The sequence below is a fragment of the Alligator mississippiensis genome, chromosome 12 (genome assembly GCF_030867095.1).
Source record: "Alligator mississippiensis isolate rAllMis1 chromosome 12, rAllMis1, whole genome shotgun sequence".
NCBI lineage: Eukaryota > Metazoa > Chordata > Crocodylia > Alligatoridae > Alligator > Alligator mississippiensis.
The window spans coordinates 54,157,744-54,175,419 of record NC_081835.1 but is presented as its reverse complement, the minus strand read 5'-3'; the positions used below and the strand labels follow the sequence as shown (position 1 = coordinate 54,175,419).

Sequence of the window (17,676 nt, the reverse complement as noted above, 5' to 3'; positions counted from 1 at the left end):
AAGCAGAAAAGTGCTACCATGCCATTTTACCTAAACGCCAGCTAAAATTGTTATTAATAATGCCCTAACCACCAAACAATATGCTGGTTTGAAATGGGACTTCCCATTCCACCACTCTTGTACAGCTGCTAGGAGGGAGCCTGACTCTGAGGTCTGTAGACCCATAGCTCATGAAAACAACCTTCCTATCTAAGGTCCAGTTAAGAGGACTGTCAGCGAGAGGTCTGTATTGTATTCAAAACAAAAGTACATAGGAACAAGACTCCGAATTCAAAGGTTTTTAATTTTTTTTTTCACATTTCATTATGAACTCAAAATTGGGCCTATTTCTGTGGGAACTTGTGCTAAGGTATGCATATTTTGCAGGCAAGCCAGTCCCATTTTCCAGTGAGAAGGGGCCAGTTTTCAGGAAAAGATGCTTTCACAGCAAAACCATGGGAAAAGTCATAATTTCCCAGGTTTCCAATATGCGAATAGTACTTCTACTTTAAGTGCCAGTAATTGTTGCAAATTAACACTCTAGTCCAGGAACGTATTTAAGCAGATGCTTAACTTTCAGCACATGAGTAGTTCCAATGTTATCCATGGAGTTTTGTTTTTAATGCGCTATTGTTAATTAAGCTGAATTCGTGTGAGCAGAGAGATAATTTGCATTCTCCGAGTAGTAGAATTGGACTATCAAAGGGCAGTTTCCTACAATTACTAGATTGTTTAGAAGACTATAATGATGCACTCTTCCTTGATATCAGACAAAGTAATTAGATCATCTCTTCTAAATTAGCATGCATTTTTCTCAGCAGGTTAATTCCTTTTATCTGGTACTCATTTTCAAAAGAGCTTCGTGGCGTTCCTGGGGAACAGTGAATAATTTCTAAGGAATTATTTATTCAAGAGATGTTGCTCCTTTTCTGTTTATACAATGCCTGTGAACACACCATGGATTCTCTGAAGTTATTAGGGAAGCAAGATTTGTGATTTGCGAGGGAATATTGGACCAACATTTGGACTTATTAAAATTGCTTTTTAAAATGTCGTTTTACATCGTGTTTGGCTGGAATTGGTCATGAAAGTTGCAAGGTGATGTTTGTAAACCCTCATTACAAGAGCATAACTTTTCTAATCAGCCTTCTGGTGCAACATTTCACTTATGGTCAAATTCTCCCTTACTTTCTACAGATCAGTGCAAGGCACGTGGACCATGCATGTCCCATTGAAGACTACAAGCATTTGTGCTAGTAAAATTTGATTGAAAAAAATAAATATAGAAAGGAATGAGACGGTGGCTAAAATAAATTCATTAATAAATCTAAACATGCATCTGCACTCTTGCTTTTCAGCATTCCTTCAACTCTACATGCTTTTATAAATGTCCCTGCCAGAGCACTGAAAATAAACTCTACCACACATTTCTTTCAAAACGTATTATTCCAAGTGAACATCATCACATTTCTCTCAGAGCCTTCTACTGGGGTATGTCTAGAACCTCAGAAAGTCCAGAGGTGCAGGATTAAGCAAATTATCTAAATGCTTTGCATCTGCCGATCTAGGTGGGAAGTCTGAAGATGTAAATCTGTTCCATGGGTTTGTGGCATAATTCCATACGTAAACTACAAGTGTGGCCTCTGTTGGCGATATTCTGATCATTTAAGTAGGTAAGAAACTCATCTTAACATGAAACATAACATTGTAAAGAGAGAACTCTATTTTTTCCAAACCATTTTGTCTATTCCTCCATCTAGGGGTACTTACATGTCCACAAATCTCCTGTTGAGGTTTGAGATGATGAATGGAGAGCCAGTCAGGAAAGGAGGGTCCCGGATCACCTTATATTGGATGGGTTTGCAGTCTGCACACAATAGGCTCTGAGGGATGGAGCTCAGCATAGCCGCATCAATCTCCAGATGCTCATCCAAAGTGTAGATCTGGATGCCATACACTTCCTCGCCCACCTGCTTGGCATCCAACTTGATAGTCAGGGGGATGTCACAGAAGACATTTTGAGGCCCCAGAGAGATGTTCTTCCCACTGGTGCTGAGCAGCTTGATGTCATTCACTGCTCCGCTCGAGTCCCAGTCTGGGGAGACAAATGTCACCCAGATAGTGAGGGACTCTGGAATCAGAGGATAGTGGAACTCCAGCTGCAGGTAGCAGCCCTGAGGTTCAGGACAGGCTGGTGGCACCGTGTGCTGATTGACTGCCGAGTTGGGACTCCAAGTCCGGACACTGGATTTACAAGGTTGCTCTACATCAGGATGACCTGAAAGAAAAGAATAGCAAAGAAAAAAGATAGAGAGAAGGGAAGTTAGAGAACATGGGCCAGCACTGACTACAGGACAAACTGTGAATTCAGATGGCAGGGAGAAAAGATACCGGGATGGAGAGAAAGTTGAGAGAGAAGTACCTAGGACTGCACACTATATTTCAGAAGGAGCTGGAAATAGTCTGCTCAACCTGGCAGTGCAGGATTGTTTCCTACTGTACAAACAAGCCAGGTTCATCAGTGTATTTTGGCCACATGAAAGAGCCATAAACCCAGCTGAAAGGGCCAGCTGAACCAGGTTTTTGGTACCCTTGTGTCAACAGAGCAGCACAAAGCAGCTGAAGCATGCCAGATAAGCTGGCCTCATATTTTTCATTTCTGTTGCTTCATCCAATTGCAACTGAAAGGGTTTCTATCTCTTTCCCGTGGGTGGCTATTCTACAGTAGACTCAAACTGCCTGATAGCTAGTTGCAGCTCTCCTTACTTTAATCTCACCCCATTACTTCTAGTCCTGTTCTCTCGCTCAGAAAGATTTCCTTTCTCTGTGTAGAAACTAAGGAAAAAAGAAAGAACATTGGATATTTCTGAAAGGCAGATTCATCATGCTGTAGTAAGGGTGCCATATACAATAGGGCTCTTTGGGTGAAAATCATTCCTGTGCAGAGGGCCCGTACAAGGTTAATGCCATCTTGTGTAAGCCCTATTTTTTGGACACAAGTAAAGTACAGACCTTGTGCTGGCTCTATGGACTCATTGTGATGAAACAACTAGAACTTGTATTTTTAAATTTCTCACGATTGGCTTTGTTCAGCTACACAGGAGGTATTACTAAAAGCTAATGAAAACCACAATGCTTGCTGGGCTCCCAAATACTATGGTAACATTACAATCTGGCATAAAGTCATGTACTGAAAGATCCAGAGAGGTCGGATGGGTGGAACAGTCGGTAACAGAATCCAGTGCTAGCTATAAATTCCCTCTTCCTTCCCAAATAACCACATGGAAAGGGAGCAAGAAGGACAGGGAAAAGACAAAGCTGAGGAAAGGAGGAACGAAAAGAAAAGAAAAGAAAAGAAAAGAAAAGAAAAGAAAAGAAAAGAAGTGAAGGAACAGAGAGAGAGGGAGCAAGAGAGTACAGCCGGATGTAGCAGAGCAAGGAAGCAAGGTAAACAAAGCATTGGGCAAACCCAAGCAAGAGAAGAAATGAATCCTAATTTAAAGACAAAAGGCTATGCATGAAGTTTATTTGCATTGTTTGCAGTCTACTGAAGTGCTAAAACTGCTTTGTATTCCTGAAGATGGGCAATTTTAGGACTCTTCTGGACATGCAAGAGGAGCCTGGTTACAGAATGCTTTGCCTGCATCCGGTACAGTCCTTTTGGAGGTCCAAAACATAGCACTCTTTGCCTCTTTATTCTTCACATGATCCTATGCATCCTTTTGCTCTTTCATACATACTACTACGTAGCAAGAATGCCATGAAACTCAGGCAGCAACAGAGACATAAGCTCAAACAGCAGTGACGTCTTTTGAAGGAAGTCAGGGCTGTGTTTCACACGCTGTACTTTTTTTTTTCCCTGGGAGAATTACAAGTATTCAGTGTTTAATCAATCTGAGTAGCCAACGCACCATCCAGCTTACATTATCTCACAACAGTTGTTGCTGTGTGTGCCTGCAGGTGGCCAGGCCCTACAGTTACTTTGTCATGGACACACATCCAGCTCCCAACAACGGCACAAAGACGGCTTTTTTAACCCTCAACTCTCAAGGCAATTTAGAAAGGCTGGTAAGCATTACACTTGCCATCTGGCTAACGGAGAAACTGGGGTGCTGGATCTACATTTTCAGGAACAGCCCACTGACCTTGCAGTCCTAAGATTTGGATACATCGGAGGCAACTCACTTTGCCCATAGTGGGACTTGAGAGTGTTCAGCTCCTCTGAAAAGCAGGTTCAATTTGGCCCCTCTTTCAAAAATACTGGTCTAATGCCACGATGTTTGCAAGGTCAGCATCAGAAGCAGTGTTTACGGTTTCAAAATCCAGAGCCCCTTTTACTGGATTACACTGCCTTTCTCCCATTCACTCTCCCTCCTTCCTTCCCCTTTTCTTTCCCCTAGTTTTTAAATCCCCTATAATGCTGCTACACACCCTCCTTTTTGTACAAAAGAGGCACATCCTCAAAAAGGATGCAAGCTGCTTTTGTATGGACTGCCAGCTCTACGTCTGTTTAACACTTAAGCTGTCAGTGGCCTTAAGTGGTGCAGAGACTCTGTGCTGGTCCTTTGCACATGGCTGGATTTCATTGAAACTGCAGGGCATTTAATACAGTACATTAATCCCTATTAAGTAACAGTGGTTCTGATGGACAACATTGTATACTTGACTACAGCCTTGCATAGTTTGAAAGCTTAAGCCAAAATATCACTGTTAAAGCTCTAAAGAATCCCTTTCTGATTATGGGCAGTCACTGTTCAATGGGCTTAGATAAGGAATTTGCATGTCATTAGAGAAGATGAGCAGAACCTTATTTCACACACCTTCCAATTTTCAGAGTGGGGTAAATACTGTTAAAGGAAAAAAAAATATTTGTTTGCACGGTAAGCGCATTTGCTTCAGGTGTGTTTGTGTTCAGCTCCTGCAAATACTCTGGAACATGACAAGACTGGCAGGAAGTATCAAAGAAACATCCGATTCTACTCAAGTGTTGCAGAAAGCACACAAAGACCGAATTTCAGATTTGCTTGTATGAGTAACGGTAACAAGTCCTGACTCTGTAAATTATGCTTATTTACCCAGGGCAAAGGAACCTCCTATGTAACTTCTGTATCCAATCGAGACAACTCCAATTTCAAATATGGAACAGGCTGCTCTTGAGCCAAGTATTAGCCACTGCCAGAGCATAAACTAGTGGTCTGATAAGTCCATGGAATAAAGGCAAAACTATAGTTAGAGCAGGGGTGGATCCAGAGGGGATATGATGGCATGGTCACGCTCTCTTTTAGTCATGCCATCTGTGAGCTGTCCATCCAGGTCTGGCTGAAACTGCTGATTACATGTATCTGGAGCCTGGAGGGTATGCACTACTACCGCTGCTCATCCCCTCCTTCCCTTGCTGCTCAACTGAGTGGGAAGGAGGAGGGAGGGGAAGGGCAAACGGCAGCAACATTCACCCCCTGGACTCAGGAGCCAGTTGAAAGTGGGAGTCCAGCCAGACCCCTCCTTGATTAGCTGGTGCAAAGTTCCAGCGGGACCCTGCGCTGACCGGGCAGTGAGCTTACTGCATATGCATGGCACAGCCAAAAGTTGGAGGGCTGCACCACCTTTCTCCTGTTTCTGTATCAGCTGCTGGGTTAGTCAATACAATGCAGGAAGCCACAACGCACACACACGATAGACTTAAGTCCACACAGTATAGTTAGCTATAGCTATTACTCAGGTTTGAGTATTAACCTCCCTGTCACAAATTGACTATTTTCTACAAGTATTATCTCAAATGCTAATGTTAGTTCATTTTGGCCATGCTTGTGGCTCTTTTGCTTTCTATGAATGTTCAAGAAATGGAGATTTACTCAAATGAATGCTTGCAAACGTGAACTTTAATAAGATTGCATTCAGGGGGTCTTACAGAAAGGCAATTTAAAAAGCCAGACAATGACATAACTGGACTATTTGTAACTAGGACTAAGTACACAAACACAGTTCCTGATTGTAAGAATGACAGAGAATTACAAAGCAAAAACACCACACATGTGGTATATCTTATATATGCCTGGGGAGAGAAATTATTAACATAGTAGCTGGACAGTGTTCCCAAAACCCTTTACTAGAGCTAGAGCACAGCAGCAATTGAATGAGACAGATAAGGATCTGACTGCACCCTTCATAGTTAAGAATATGCAGGCACACTCACTATGAGAAAAGGAAATTAAATGTAAACTCTGCAGCCGGCTAATAAATCTTACAGTAGCCTAGTTTTTCTAGGAATAATGCCTATGGCAAGGCGTGTGAGATCTAGAAGGAAAAGGTTTCAAATTAGAGCTTGCTGGAGAAATTTTGATGGAATTACATATTTCACGGGAATATGCCGTTCCACCAAACTCACAAGGCTTTGCAAAAATTAGGTAGATTTTGCCAGAATTTTATCTTAAAGGAAAACTGGGAAGATGTTTTCAGTAACATTGAAATGCCCTGTTTTGACACTCTTTGGAACACAACATTGTGACTGTCCATTTTTAAAAGACTCATTTTAATTTCTTTTAAAAAATATTTTGCTACATTGTATGCTATAATGCAGAGTTTAAAAAGGACAAATACCATGCATTGAATAAATTAAAATATATTGATCAACTTTAAAAGGTTTCGATTCGTTGTTGCTGTTGTTAGAATAATCCTTAGATGAGAACTTAAACATGCTGATTTTCATTCTGATTCAAAAAGAAGCCAGATATAAAAGACCTTTGCTAAATGAAATTTTCATTCTTTATACACTTCTATTTCAAGTGACCCCAAATACTCTATATTTGTTTTTCTGCTCTCTCTCCCTAAGACATTTCCTTAAGACAGTGATTTCTTTATGCCTTCTTTTGTATTATAATAGTTACACTAAACCTGCCATAGAATAGAAACAGTAGCATATGGCATGGTACACACATACACATATAAATACAATAAAAAGCACATACACATATAGAAGAGATCTAATAAAAGAGGACAGCATCTTAGAATAAATTCTTCAGCCCATCCCCCTCATTCTCCTTTCAAAATGCTCTAGAGAAAAGCAATAAGGATGAGTTGCAAAAGTACCCCAAGGAATAGGTGCAATAACTTTAAGTCAATCCATTAATTTATCTGGGGCCTAATCTTTTACAATTACTCACGATCAGGGATCTGGGTTTTCCGTTTCCCATGGAAAAATGGAAAAACGGCAGAATTTTCACTTCTGCTGTAGAAAAATGTGGATTTTTCATTTTAATAGAGAAACACGTGGATTGTGCTTTTTTGTACAGAGCTCTGTACAGGCTGGCAGAGTTCCAGCATGCAAGGGGCTAGGGGGAGTGGGGTGGTCAGACAGGGGGTAGGTACATGCATGACTGCCAGGCACCCTGGAGAGCAGCTCCTACAGGTAAGTGGGGGTGGGATTGAGGCCACTATAGGGAGGGAGGGAGGCTGGGCAAGGCTGGGGCTGGGGCTGCTGCCCAGCCACGTAGTGCATGCAGCTTGGAGCCCAGGGCTGGAATGCATGGCCTCAGGGCCCCAGTGGGCAGCAGGATGGGGCTGTGGGCAGGGGGAGGCTCCCTGCTGCTGCATGCACTCCCAAGGGGATGGGGGGAACCCGTGCCCCCCAGGTTGTGTGCAGGGCAGGGGCAGGGGCAGGCTGCCCACTGCAGGTTTAGGCTCCTTGCCTCTCCCCCTGGAGCCTCCATGGCCTGGTGGGCAGAGTAGAGCCAGGCAGGGAAGCTCCTTGCAACCTCTGCAAGCCCGCACTGCCCTGGCAACACACCCCATGCCTGCCTGGCAGCTGTGGGGGTAGAAGTGCAGGGTTGTGCCCCTGGGCTGGGTAGGGGGGTGTTAGATGCAGTGAACTAATTAATGCCACTGTAAGATACTACTGTCAGGAACTAGCAGGGTCCCCACTATCTTATGGTGAGATAATTAACTGCAATTAAATGCACATGTAGGTGCTGACTGCAGGCACAAATTATGCCTGGTCAGCCCAGCCAGCAGGGGGGCAGACTCCTTCCTGATGCCTAGGTACACGGCTGCACACTTTTACCACCCTCTTGCCCTAGCCAGCCTCTCCGCTGCCCGATGCTGCCACCCAGAGCCTGGGGCTGACCCGCTGTGTCCCTGGCCTTGTCGTAAACTGCTGTACCCTGGCTCAAATTGCTGCTTTCCTGGGTGTCCCCAGGACTAGTTTACTCCGGCTCAAACTGCTCTGGAGTTTATTGCACCCAGTAATAGCAAAAGTAACAGAATCAGGGCCCTGATAAATTAAACGAGCAGTTTCTTGGAACCTCTTGTTCTTGAAATGCATGTTCATCTCTCACTGACTTACATGGGAGTTGTACAGACATGTGTTAACAGAGAACCTTCAGTCAATGGGTTACTCAGAAGATGAAGTTGCTCCTATACATTTCCTGGAGCTTTATTTTGCATTGCACTACATGTGGCGATAATCAGTTTTACCTCACTCTGTCCTTTTCTGTTCTCCTCCTTTGCTACCACTATACCACCTTTTTGTTTCTATAGCAAAAACGTCTCTCCTCCATCCTGTCTACTCACCTTCTGCTTCTCTTGGACTCCAGTGCCCTGATGGGTCACATGGCATTGGTGAGGAGGCACTGAAGGCATATTGCACCAGGACTCTTCCTTCCACACACAGATCGCATGCTGATCCCACTTCTCTAGGAGGCCAGGAAAACAGGAAAACACACCAACTTAGTAACAGTTGAATGAGCTGCTTATTCAACTATGCTAAAAGCAACAAGACTAATTTGACTTAACCCTCTGTCCTTGAGGCACTGGCAAAGAACACTTTCTGGCCTTCTGAAGGGTCAGTATAATGGCCTATAAAGTCTACATCCATGTAATGATCATGTGGGATATACAGGTTTCTTTTGCCAACCAAGATTTTGCCAACCACAGTTTTGAGTATCCACACTTAATATTCTATATACCATTTTGGTTACCACGGTATACAGTGTTGAGTAACCACGTTTTTTGATGTGCACGCATCAGCTAGCCACCTGCCATTTCACCTGCCGTGCTCTTGCTACCCACCCATGGCACTCCCATCTCCTCATGCACACTCAGTCTCAAGTTGTGCTTCACGCTGTTAACATCCAGTTGCAGGTGCTCTGCATTTTTCTCCCAATTTCTGTGTGATTTTTGCATGTTGCCCTTAATTATGACCTCTTGGCGAGTGAGTGGTGAAGAGAGCAAGGAAAATGGTGTCCTTGGAAACAAAACTGAGGTTGTTGGATTGTCTAGCACATGGAGAGAGTATGGTGAATGTAAAAATGATTTTTATACACTGTATGTTCCTTTATTATTTAGATTCAAGTCCCTAACCCCATTTTTCCCATAAGCCTTTTGTCTTATGAACCACCATTTTTCCAACCATGCGAACTTTCAGGAACCTAACCCCTGCGGTTGGTGAGGGAAACCTGTATGAGGCCAGGCACTTGCAAAACCATGCTGGGTTGTTTGATTTTTCTTTAGTAAAAAGGGACCAAGCCCTGATGAGAGAGAAGATGCCCAGTCTAGTTCTTCAAGCAGACAAAGTGACATCAGGAGATTTCATTTCTATTCTTGACTAAGCTGTGGCCCTACTAATGACCAGAGGTAAGGCATTAACCTCTCTGGACTGCAGTTTCCTCATGTATAAAATATGGTTAACATGAGTTCCTTCCACACAGTAATGTGAGCACAGCTTGTTCAATGGGGGGAAAAAAAACAACCCACTGATTCACAAATATTACCGCTAATAAATTCATGGGACCAGAAGTACAACTGATGTGAACTAGTGCAGTTCTAGTGACTGCAGTAGTCATACTGCTTAGCCTTTGCTGAGGCATTAACCCACTAGTTCCAGTATTCAATGCTCCTGGCAGTCGCATCGCTTTGAAGTACGTATTAAAATATTTGCAAGTCCTGGAAGCATCCCAAATGTTAGTGTGCACCATAATTCATCCAAAGATTCACTAGTTGCTATTTGCTATTTATTGCATGTCTGTTGAAAAAGCGTGCACGCACCAAAGGCACAACACGCGTAGCAGAGCCAAATAAAACAATTACTTTGCATTCTGCCTCAGATATGTATGGATATCAATCAGGATTGGTTCAAAACCAAATTTCATCACCACAAATAGACGCTAATTCTTAGTGATTAACAGTTTGACTGGCTCCAGTTGTGAGACTTATTTGTGCAGTTTTTAGCCAGGTCTTTTGGGATCCTCACCTAGAAGTTATTGTAAAACTAGGAAATGTCATCCTGTATCTGAGCTCTTTGAGAATGGTAAGAAGGGAAGGGCCCTCAGACATATGAATTCAGGCTTTGACCTCTTATGGGGGTCTGGCTTCTCTTTAAATGACGAAAACCCAGATTCACTCTGTCTGCTGTAGGATCTTAGAGCAACACTTATTTGTAGATTGTGGGTGTATCAACACATGCTATTAATGCACAGCAATAAACTGCACAGCTTATTGCTCTGCAGCTTATTGCTTCTGGGCACACCATTTACTGCTAATTATTCAACTGCGCAGTAAATGTCTCATGTAGACATGTCCAGTGATTTCAAATCTTTTTTTTTTTTTTCCTCTGGCTTTTTAATTAAGCTGTAAGGGGAATTGTCAGCAAGAAGGACCTGGAGTGAATTCTTGGAGCAATGGGAACAATATTATGTCCATTGACTTCAATGATGCCAGAAGCTCATTTCTGAGGAGAAATAATGTGCATTTTAAACAACACAGGTAAACAAATGGATGTGTTCACTGAACACTTTGGAGGAAATTAAAAGTAAGTGTGTACAGAGGATAGAGTAAGGAACAGAATATCCTTTGCTCTGCTTCCTGTTCTCTATTTGACCTCCTGTAGTGCCTGCCACAAGCTATATATTACTTATCCTCTCTGTGTCTCAGTTTACACACCTGCAAAATTGGGTTAATACCACTTACATACTTTACAGGGCATGTCTTAACTACTTTGTTTGTAGTTACTGTTTGAGTAACTAAGAAAGCTTAATTAATTGACATATGTTTATAAGGCCCTAGGCTTATAAACATATAATTAATTGACATATGTTTATAAGGCCTTCACTAGGGAAGTGAAATGTAGCATTATCATCATGCACTTGTTTTTCCCATAATCTATGGATACGGGGGACAGAACCCCCTGTAGCAGCACTCTTTCAGTTTCTCAGCAAAGAGACTCCTGCACTTGGTCCTGGATGAGGACTGGGAACCAAAAGCCAAGTTTCCACAATTAGGACTGCTTTTACTCAAATTAGCAGCTATATGGTTTCATCATAGGCTGCCATGGTGGAAAAAAAAACTGTAGGCTCATGGACAAACATTTTCTTTTACCAGCAACAACTTGGAGGTAAGAAAAATCACAAGGAGTATCATGTGGGAAAGTCTGTGAACACTTTCTTCTTTTTACTTTTCCAGCGTAGGAGCCAGTCTCATCCCTGATGTAACTCGTTGGCTAAAAAGGAGTTACGCTGGGGATGACTCTTGGGCTAAATCTTTTGGTTTGTTTATTCATGCAAACTTTTGCACATAAATCCTATAAGCAGACATGGACATATGAACTGATTAGGGTTTTGCTATTACAGGTTTGTGAAGCTCTGAGCCAGATTTTCTGCTGCCAGGTACCTAATGCAGCCATTTACACCAATGCAAAATGCTACTCAACCAGAATGATAACCAGTCACACTCAAGCTTTCTTCTGCAAATGCCTTCATTCAGTCCTAATGTAGTAAGCTACCGAAAGTGCAGGGTGATGGAAGATCTAGCTTTCTGTGTTATGTGAGAGGCCAAATACTAGGCAGACTCCAGTGGCATGGAGTTCATGGCATAGAGTGGATGTATTCCTGCAAAACAACCGGTCAGTGAAGTGGATCTACTGCTTTCTACTGAGACAATTGTCATAACAGTCTCAGTAAGATTAGTGGGCAATCCAACAGCAAATGGGAAATCTGCCATTCTTTCATACCATGGATGGCTGTATTTAGATTGAAGTTTACTTATGTCTATTTAGAGTTCAGAATTCCTTCTGTGTCCTCAGAGGTATTGAAACTTTCCAGGGTGATTTAAAGCAAGCAAGAAAGGAAGCACCCTTGTTTAGATTTAGAAATTGTATTGCACAAAATACTGTGATGAAAAGAACAAGATATTATCACATCCATGGAAACTAATGCACTTGCTTTGATAAACAGTCGGAAGATCAGAAGCACTCAGTGCATATTACCCAAGCAGGACTCGCTGTAGAGCCCCCCTACAATAACTCTTTACATTCAGCCTATGCATATCAAAGCAGTATCCACATGAATGGATGTTTGACAAACAGCAAGATGAAAACAGCTTGGAGATGCAGTCAGGAAATGAATGAGCGTTTTTATCCTCCTTTTGCTTTCATGCAATTTGCTGCTGCTGTTTTGTTGGGGGGTTTTTAATACATGTGTGTGTGGGACAATCAGATATTATGGAGGCTTTCAGTTCACAAGACTGGTCCTTCCAAACAATAGCTGGGAGCATCAGGAATGCCAAGCATTCCAGACACACAAGCAGGGATGACTGATTACCTACGTTTTGGACTACTGGAGACTACTTAGACTACTTCTTCACAAGGACTGTTACACTAGTGTGGGTATCTGGTATAATGACCTTTGCTGAGTTGCCCTGGTCTTTTGCTATGAATAAATTAAAAGAATCCCTCGTAGAAAGGCAAGAATACAATATGGTCAACTGTAACCATTCAAAAATCATGAATGTGATTCCACCCCATCCCCCCAAAATCCTTGGGATTAAGAAAGCTGGGATTCTTTGTTCTGGGTTTGAAACTTTAGAGGTCATGTTTCAAGCTTTCTTATGCAACCAAAAAGGATGGAAATATACTTTTTTGTTAAGTAATAGCTGACATTTGTATCTAATCACATGACTCCAGAAGCTAAAACTAAAGGGAAATACTTAGTGTTGCAGGACTTCAAACAACAATGACAAGAGTTGGCAACATGAATTAATTCTAAAAGACACCAGCAACGCCAGGGGCTTCAGGCCACAATGCAGTACCATGCAGAGATATCTTAGCTAGCTATGCATTACTTCTTTGCTAGCAGATACAGCTCAGTTTTGTGTGGTTGACTCAAGAAGGCTTTATACTATTTTGCTATTATAAATGGGACTTAACATACAATACATATTATATATATCTAATTGATGTGATATATGATCTCTCTAGTCTCCTTTACACTGCCAGAGCAGTGTAAAAATGGTCTCAGTAGAGTAAGAATCAGGCCAGAGGCACACAGCAGCGGAGAATCTGTCTTCTGGTATTTGTATGAATAGTTCTACTGCAGTAAATGTGTCTATTGATTTGAATGAAGCAAGTGAGATTTGGCTCCAAGGTTTGCACTATGACTAAATATCATTGCATGGATACAGCCTTGTCCCATACAGATGAAACAACATATATATCCATTTTCACCTTCTAGTTTTCTCACACAGTGGGGAATGCCCTGCAAACTGAGGTGTGCTTGTCTTTAACCATGTAAGCAATCCTGCTGGATTATATAAGTACTTAAAGTGTATGAATACACATTTGCTGGACTGGACCCCCTAACAGTTCTGATCCGTTAAAAGAAACAAACCTACCAGCAGAATGATTTGGTTTTAAAAAAGAACTAGTTCAGCGACATTTATAAAGGCCATGGAAATATTTCAGTTTATATTAGGTTTAGAAAACTTCTTTTAATAGGAAGAAACAAAGAACTGAATATAAACCACTTAACAATGTCTTGGTGCTAACTGTACTCAGTAATATTGACCACATAGATTTCAAGCCCCAAAGGATAGGTTTCAAAGAAATCAGTACTCAGTTAACAGATAATAACTTTGTTATGGAAATCTAGATTTAATGGGCTATTCATTGTGTACCCTTTAAGCAACAACTAGTTATGAGTTATTTAAAATATACATATTTCTTAGACCTCAAGCTATACTAGAGACTCATTCCTTTACCTAAGGAAAAAATATTGATATAAGATTAATTAACAGGCAGATGGGATTTATTTAAATATAATAACTAACTTATGAAATCTAAATTAAATGCATATGGGGGAAACTTGATTTACCTTTAAAAATGGATGATCATGGGCCAAAAATGCCAGACTAATTCTCAGACAAAACCCTATACATTTTAGGGCCATGTTTTCAAAACACATTGTACTGATGCATAACTAGAATGAAAGAAAATGGTAATGTGCTGAAGCCCTCTAGATCAGTGGTTTTCAACCTGTGGTCTATGAACCCCTGGGGGTCCACAGACTGTCTAAAGAGTTTGCAAATGATGACTATGATCAGTCAAAAGTACGTGAATACCTACGCTTACAATTCCAAGGGGTCCGTACCTCCATTTGAATTTTGTTAGGGGTGCACAAATAAAAAAAAAGGTTGAAAACCATTGCTGTAGATCCATGACTGATCTGATCAAAGCTGTAACTGGGTGGCTCTGAGCCCTAGGTGGTGGCGGCACACAGGGCAGCAGCTGCAGTTGCGCTGTCAGCTGTGGCATGACAGCTAGGAAAGCAGCAGCGGTGGCTGTTATTTTTGTGCCTCCCTGCACCAAAAGTCAGCACCTGGGGCTCTGATTGCCTCTCCTTAGTTTCATTACTGAGTCGGATCTGTTACTGCATTAGCTGTCTTATCACGCACATATGGTGAAATCCCTTCTTGTGCAAAGGATTAGAACAAATTTCTATGTATCATGTAAATCCAAAATATACTGGAAGTGCATCTTAAATGGTGCATAGTTTTTTGTCCTGACCTTTTGCCCAAGAGGGAAGTTCTTCTATGCTGTAGACAATATATTTTGAAATATTTTAATTTAAATGAATATGAGTATTGACACTTGAGACCATTCATGTGCTAATATACTTGTATTTGGAATGTCACAAATTCACTATCATTCAATGCACATTGCTTTGACTCCAGTGGACACACAATTTTATTTTTAACTTAAAAATCCATGGAAATTCCATGCAAACAAGTTGGTTACTGTAACACTAAAACTAAGAATGCAAATGTCTGCAGGAAATTCACTGGTAGATCTCTCAGAACTACCACAATTCAGTCAATTTGTTCATAAATATATTTTAATGAAATAAAAAGTAGCACAGGTTGCTGCATATATGCAAGCATTTTATATTGTGATTTTTGCAACCATGAACTTCCAGGTTGTTCACGTAGTTTTCATTAATATAGAATTAATATTTTTTATTATATTGAATATACATAACTAACTACAGGCCTCCATCATCTCCTATACAAGTTCTTTCTGACATATACTTAGAAGCACGCTTGTATGATCTACACTACCCTCACTAAAAGGGTAATAAAACACTGGAACAGGTTACCCAGAGACGTTGTGGAATCTCCATCCTTGGCTGGGATGGTCTAATTGGGGCTGGCCCTGCTTAAAGCAGAGTGTTGGACTAGATGACCTCTTGAGTTCCCTCCCAACCCTACTTTTTATGATTTCTATGATCTTCAAGTTTATCCAGCCTAATCATTTATTCAGTTAACAAGCCTGACTAGTTAGGCTGTACAGGCATTTTGCAGCAAGGGGGACAAAAATCTCTTAACTGAAGTTGTTCAATAGCTGTTAAGATGTACTATAGAAGTGGCTCTGAAAGATCTCCTAGCCTTGCCCACTCCTTGTTGTCACTTATTTGCCTAGCAAAAGGGGTGTGCTATTCCAAACACTGGAAGGAACTAAGAGGCCTCTATTTCTTATGTTGTCACTGAAGCAGCAGCATGATTTGTCATGTATTGCACAGGAAAAGTATAGGAGGATTAGGCATAGCAGGGGCTTGCACTCAGAAGACCTGTTTGTGAATGGACAATTGTGTATGGAGAACTTTTCATATAAAAAAATGGAGACTGCAAAGTGAGAATCAGTACTTTTAAATGCTTTTTTTTTTTTAAAGCAGGGAAGATATTTGTTCCTCAAATGACTAAACAGTGGGTCATTTGAGGAGACTGCTACAGCCTGGTCAAGGAGCAAAGGAACTTGTGGAAGTGGAACAAATAGATCAATAAGCTACTGAGACGAGCCCTGATTAGGAAAGCATCTCTAATCATGAAGGAACTTAAGCATGTATTTAAGTGCTTTCCTGAATTGGCGCCTTTGCTTAATACCAAGCTCCTAGAGCATATAATAACTCATGATCACCTTTCAAAGAAGTGGCCATCGATGGGAGGGAACCATTCCAGGGTGATGGAGGTTGATGTTCGGACTACGATCTGTGGGGCGATGGCAATGGGGGCTGGCTTCTTGGCAGGCTGCCAGCTCTGGTATACCAGGTCCAAGTAGCAGTGCATTCTTGCTACTTGATTGGGCGTGAAAGAGTTGGTGCAGTCATCATCTGAAAGCCAACAGAATGAGAGAGAGGGAGAGAGAATTATGAGCTGGTAAATGTGAGCTTCTGAGCTCCTTGCGGATGACAGGAAGGGCTCACTCAGGGTGCAGGAGTTAATGGCCTGTGAACAAATTAGTGCAGTCATCACTTCTGGAGACAGGTGAAAGGAAACAGAAGTAAAAAAAGAATTCCTCCTTTTTCCTGTGTCTTGGGGCACACATGAAGATCCTGAAGATCACCCCAAGGTGGACAGTGATGCACAGAGGTCCAAAAGAATCCAGAAAGCGTGAGTGCAGCCTCTTTTGGTCAGAGTTGGATCTACACTTGGACTGGAAATGGAAAAGGTTTTCATTTAAAAGGAAATGTGGGAAAAGAAAGGAACAAAAGTACAGTTCAGTGTAAGTTTTTTTTTTCCAAACCCTCCTCCCTTATCCCATCACACACACTTCTCCAAACCAATTTGTGGAAAGCACTGAGTCCTCATCCTTGTCCTCAGTATCTTCCTGCTACAGCCAGTTATGAGCTAAGGTTCAGGGGAAGAGATTGCCCCATGTAACAAGGACTTAAGAAGTGGTAACAAGGACTTTTGATGGGGCAGTCACAGGGCCCAGGGGGAACACAGAACCATCTGCACCAAGAAATGGAAGTTTCCTTTTCTTGATTTGGTCTCCAAAGATTGGAGGTTTTCTTGGACTGCTTCCTCAACTCTGAAGTCTAATAGGTTAAGGAGCTAAGCAGTTTTGTTCTCAGAGACAGAAAAGGAGGGACCACCCACTTGCCACCCCCTTAGAGAGCCAGAAGGAAGCAAGGGACACTAAAGAGACAACCATATCAAAGTCAACAACGTTAGCTCAGGCAGGAAGGCCATAAACCATATTTCACTACTGAACAGAGGGGACATCTATACATGTGCTTTAATGTACAGTAGCCTCTTCCAATGCACATTAAAGTGGCATGGAGAAAACTGCTAATATGCTAATGTACAGTAGAATAGGTTACCATGCATTAAGCATCACTAAAAAAGTATGCACTTTTGCTACTGTGCATTAGGGCAACCTAATGTGCCTTTATGTAGTACTTCACATTAGAGGTACCAAACAGTGCACAGTAGCAAAAGCACATGAATGCACCTGTAGACGCGCCCAGAGAAAACAAAATGAGTTGCCCAATGTCACACAGAAAATCTAGGGTAAAGCAGGGACTGAACCCAGAGCTCACCATTCCCAAGCTTGCACCTTAGCTTGTCAAAGGTCCTTTCCTCCATTCTGGCCCTTTT

General features: G+C 41.8%; 1 protein-coding gene across 1 annotated transcript in view; it reads right to left on the bottom strand.

Annotated features, from left to right (window-relative positions):
• PAPPA (pappalysin 1) overlaps positions 1–17,676 on the bottom strand; it is a 229,752-nt gene that overhangs the window by 140,726 nt on the left and 71,350 nt on the right. The window contains exons 5-7 of the mRNA XM_006267917.4: positions 16,214–16,406; positions 8,545–8,666; positions 1,750–2,257 (exon numbers count right to left, since the gene is read on the bottom strand). Of these exons, the coding sequence (XP_006267979.2) occupies positions 1,750–2,257; positions 8,545–8,666; positions 16,214–16,406 (823 nt within the window). The remainder of the gene's footprint in view (positions 1–1,749; positions 2,258–8,544; positions 8,667–16,213; positions 16,407–17,676) is intronic.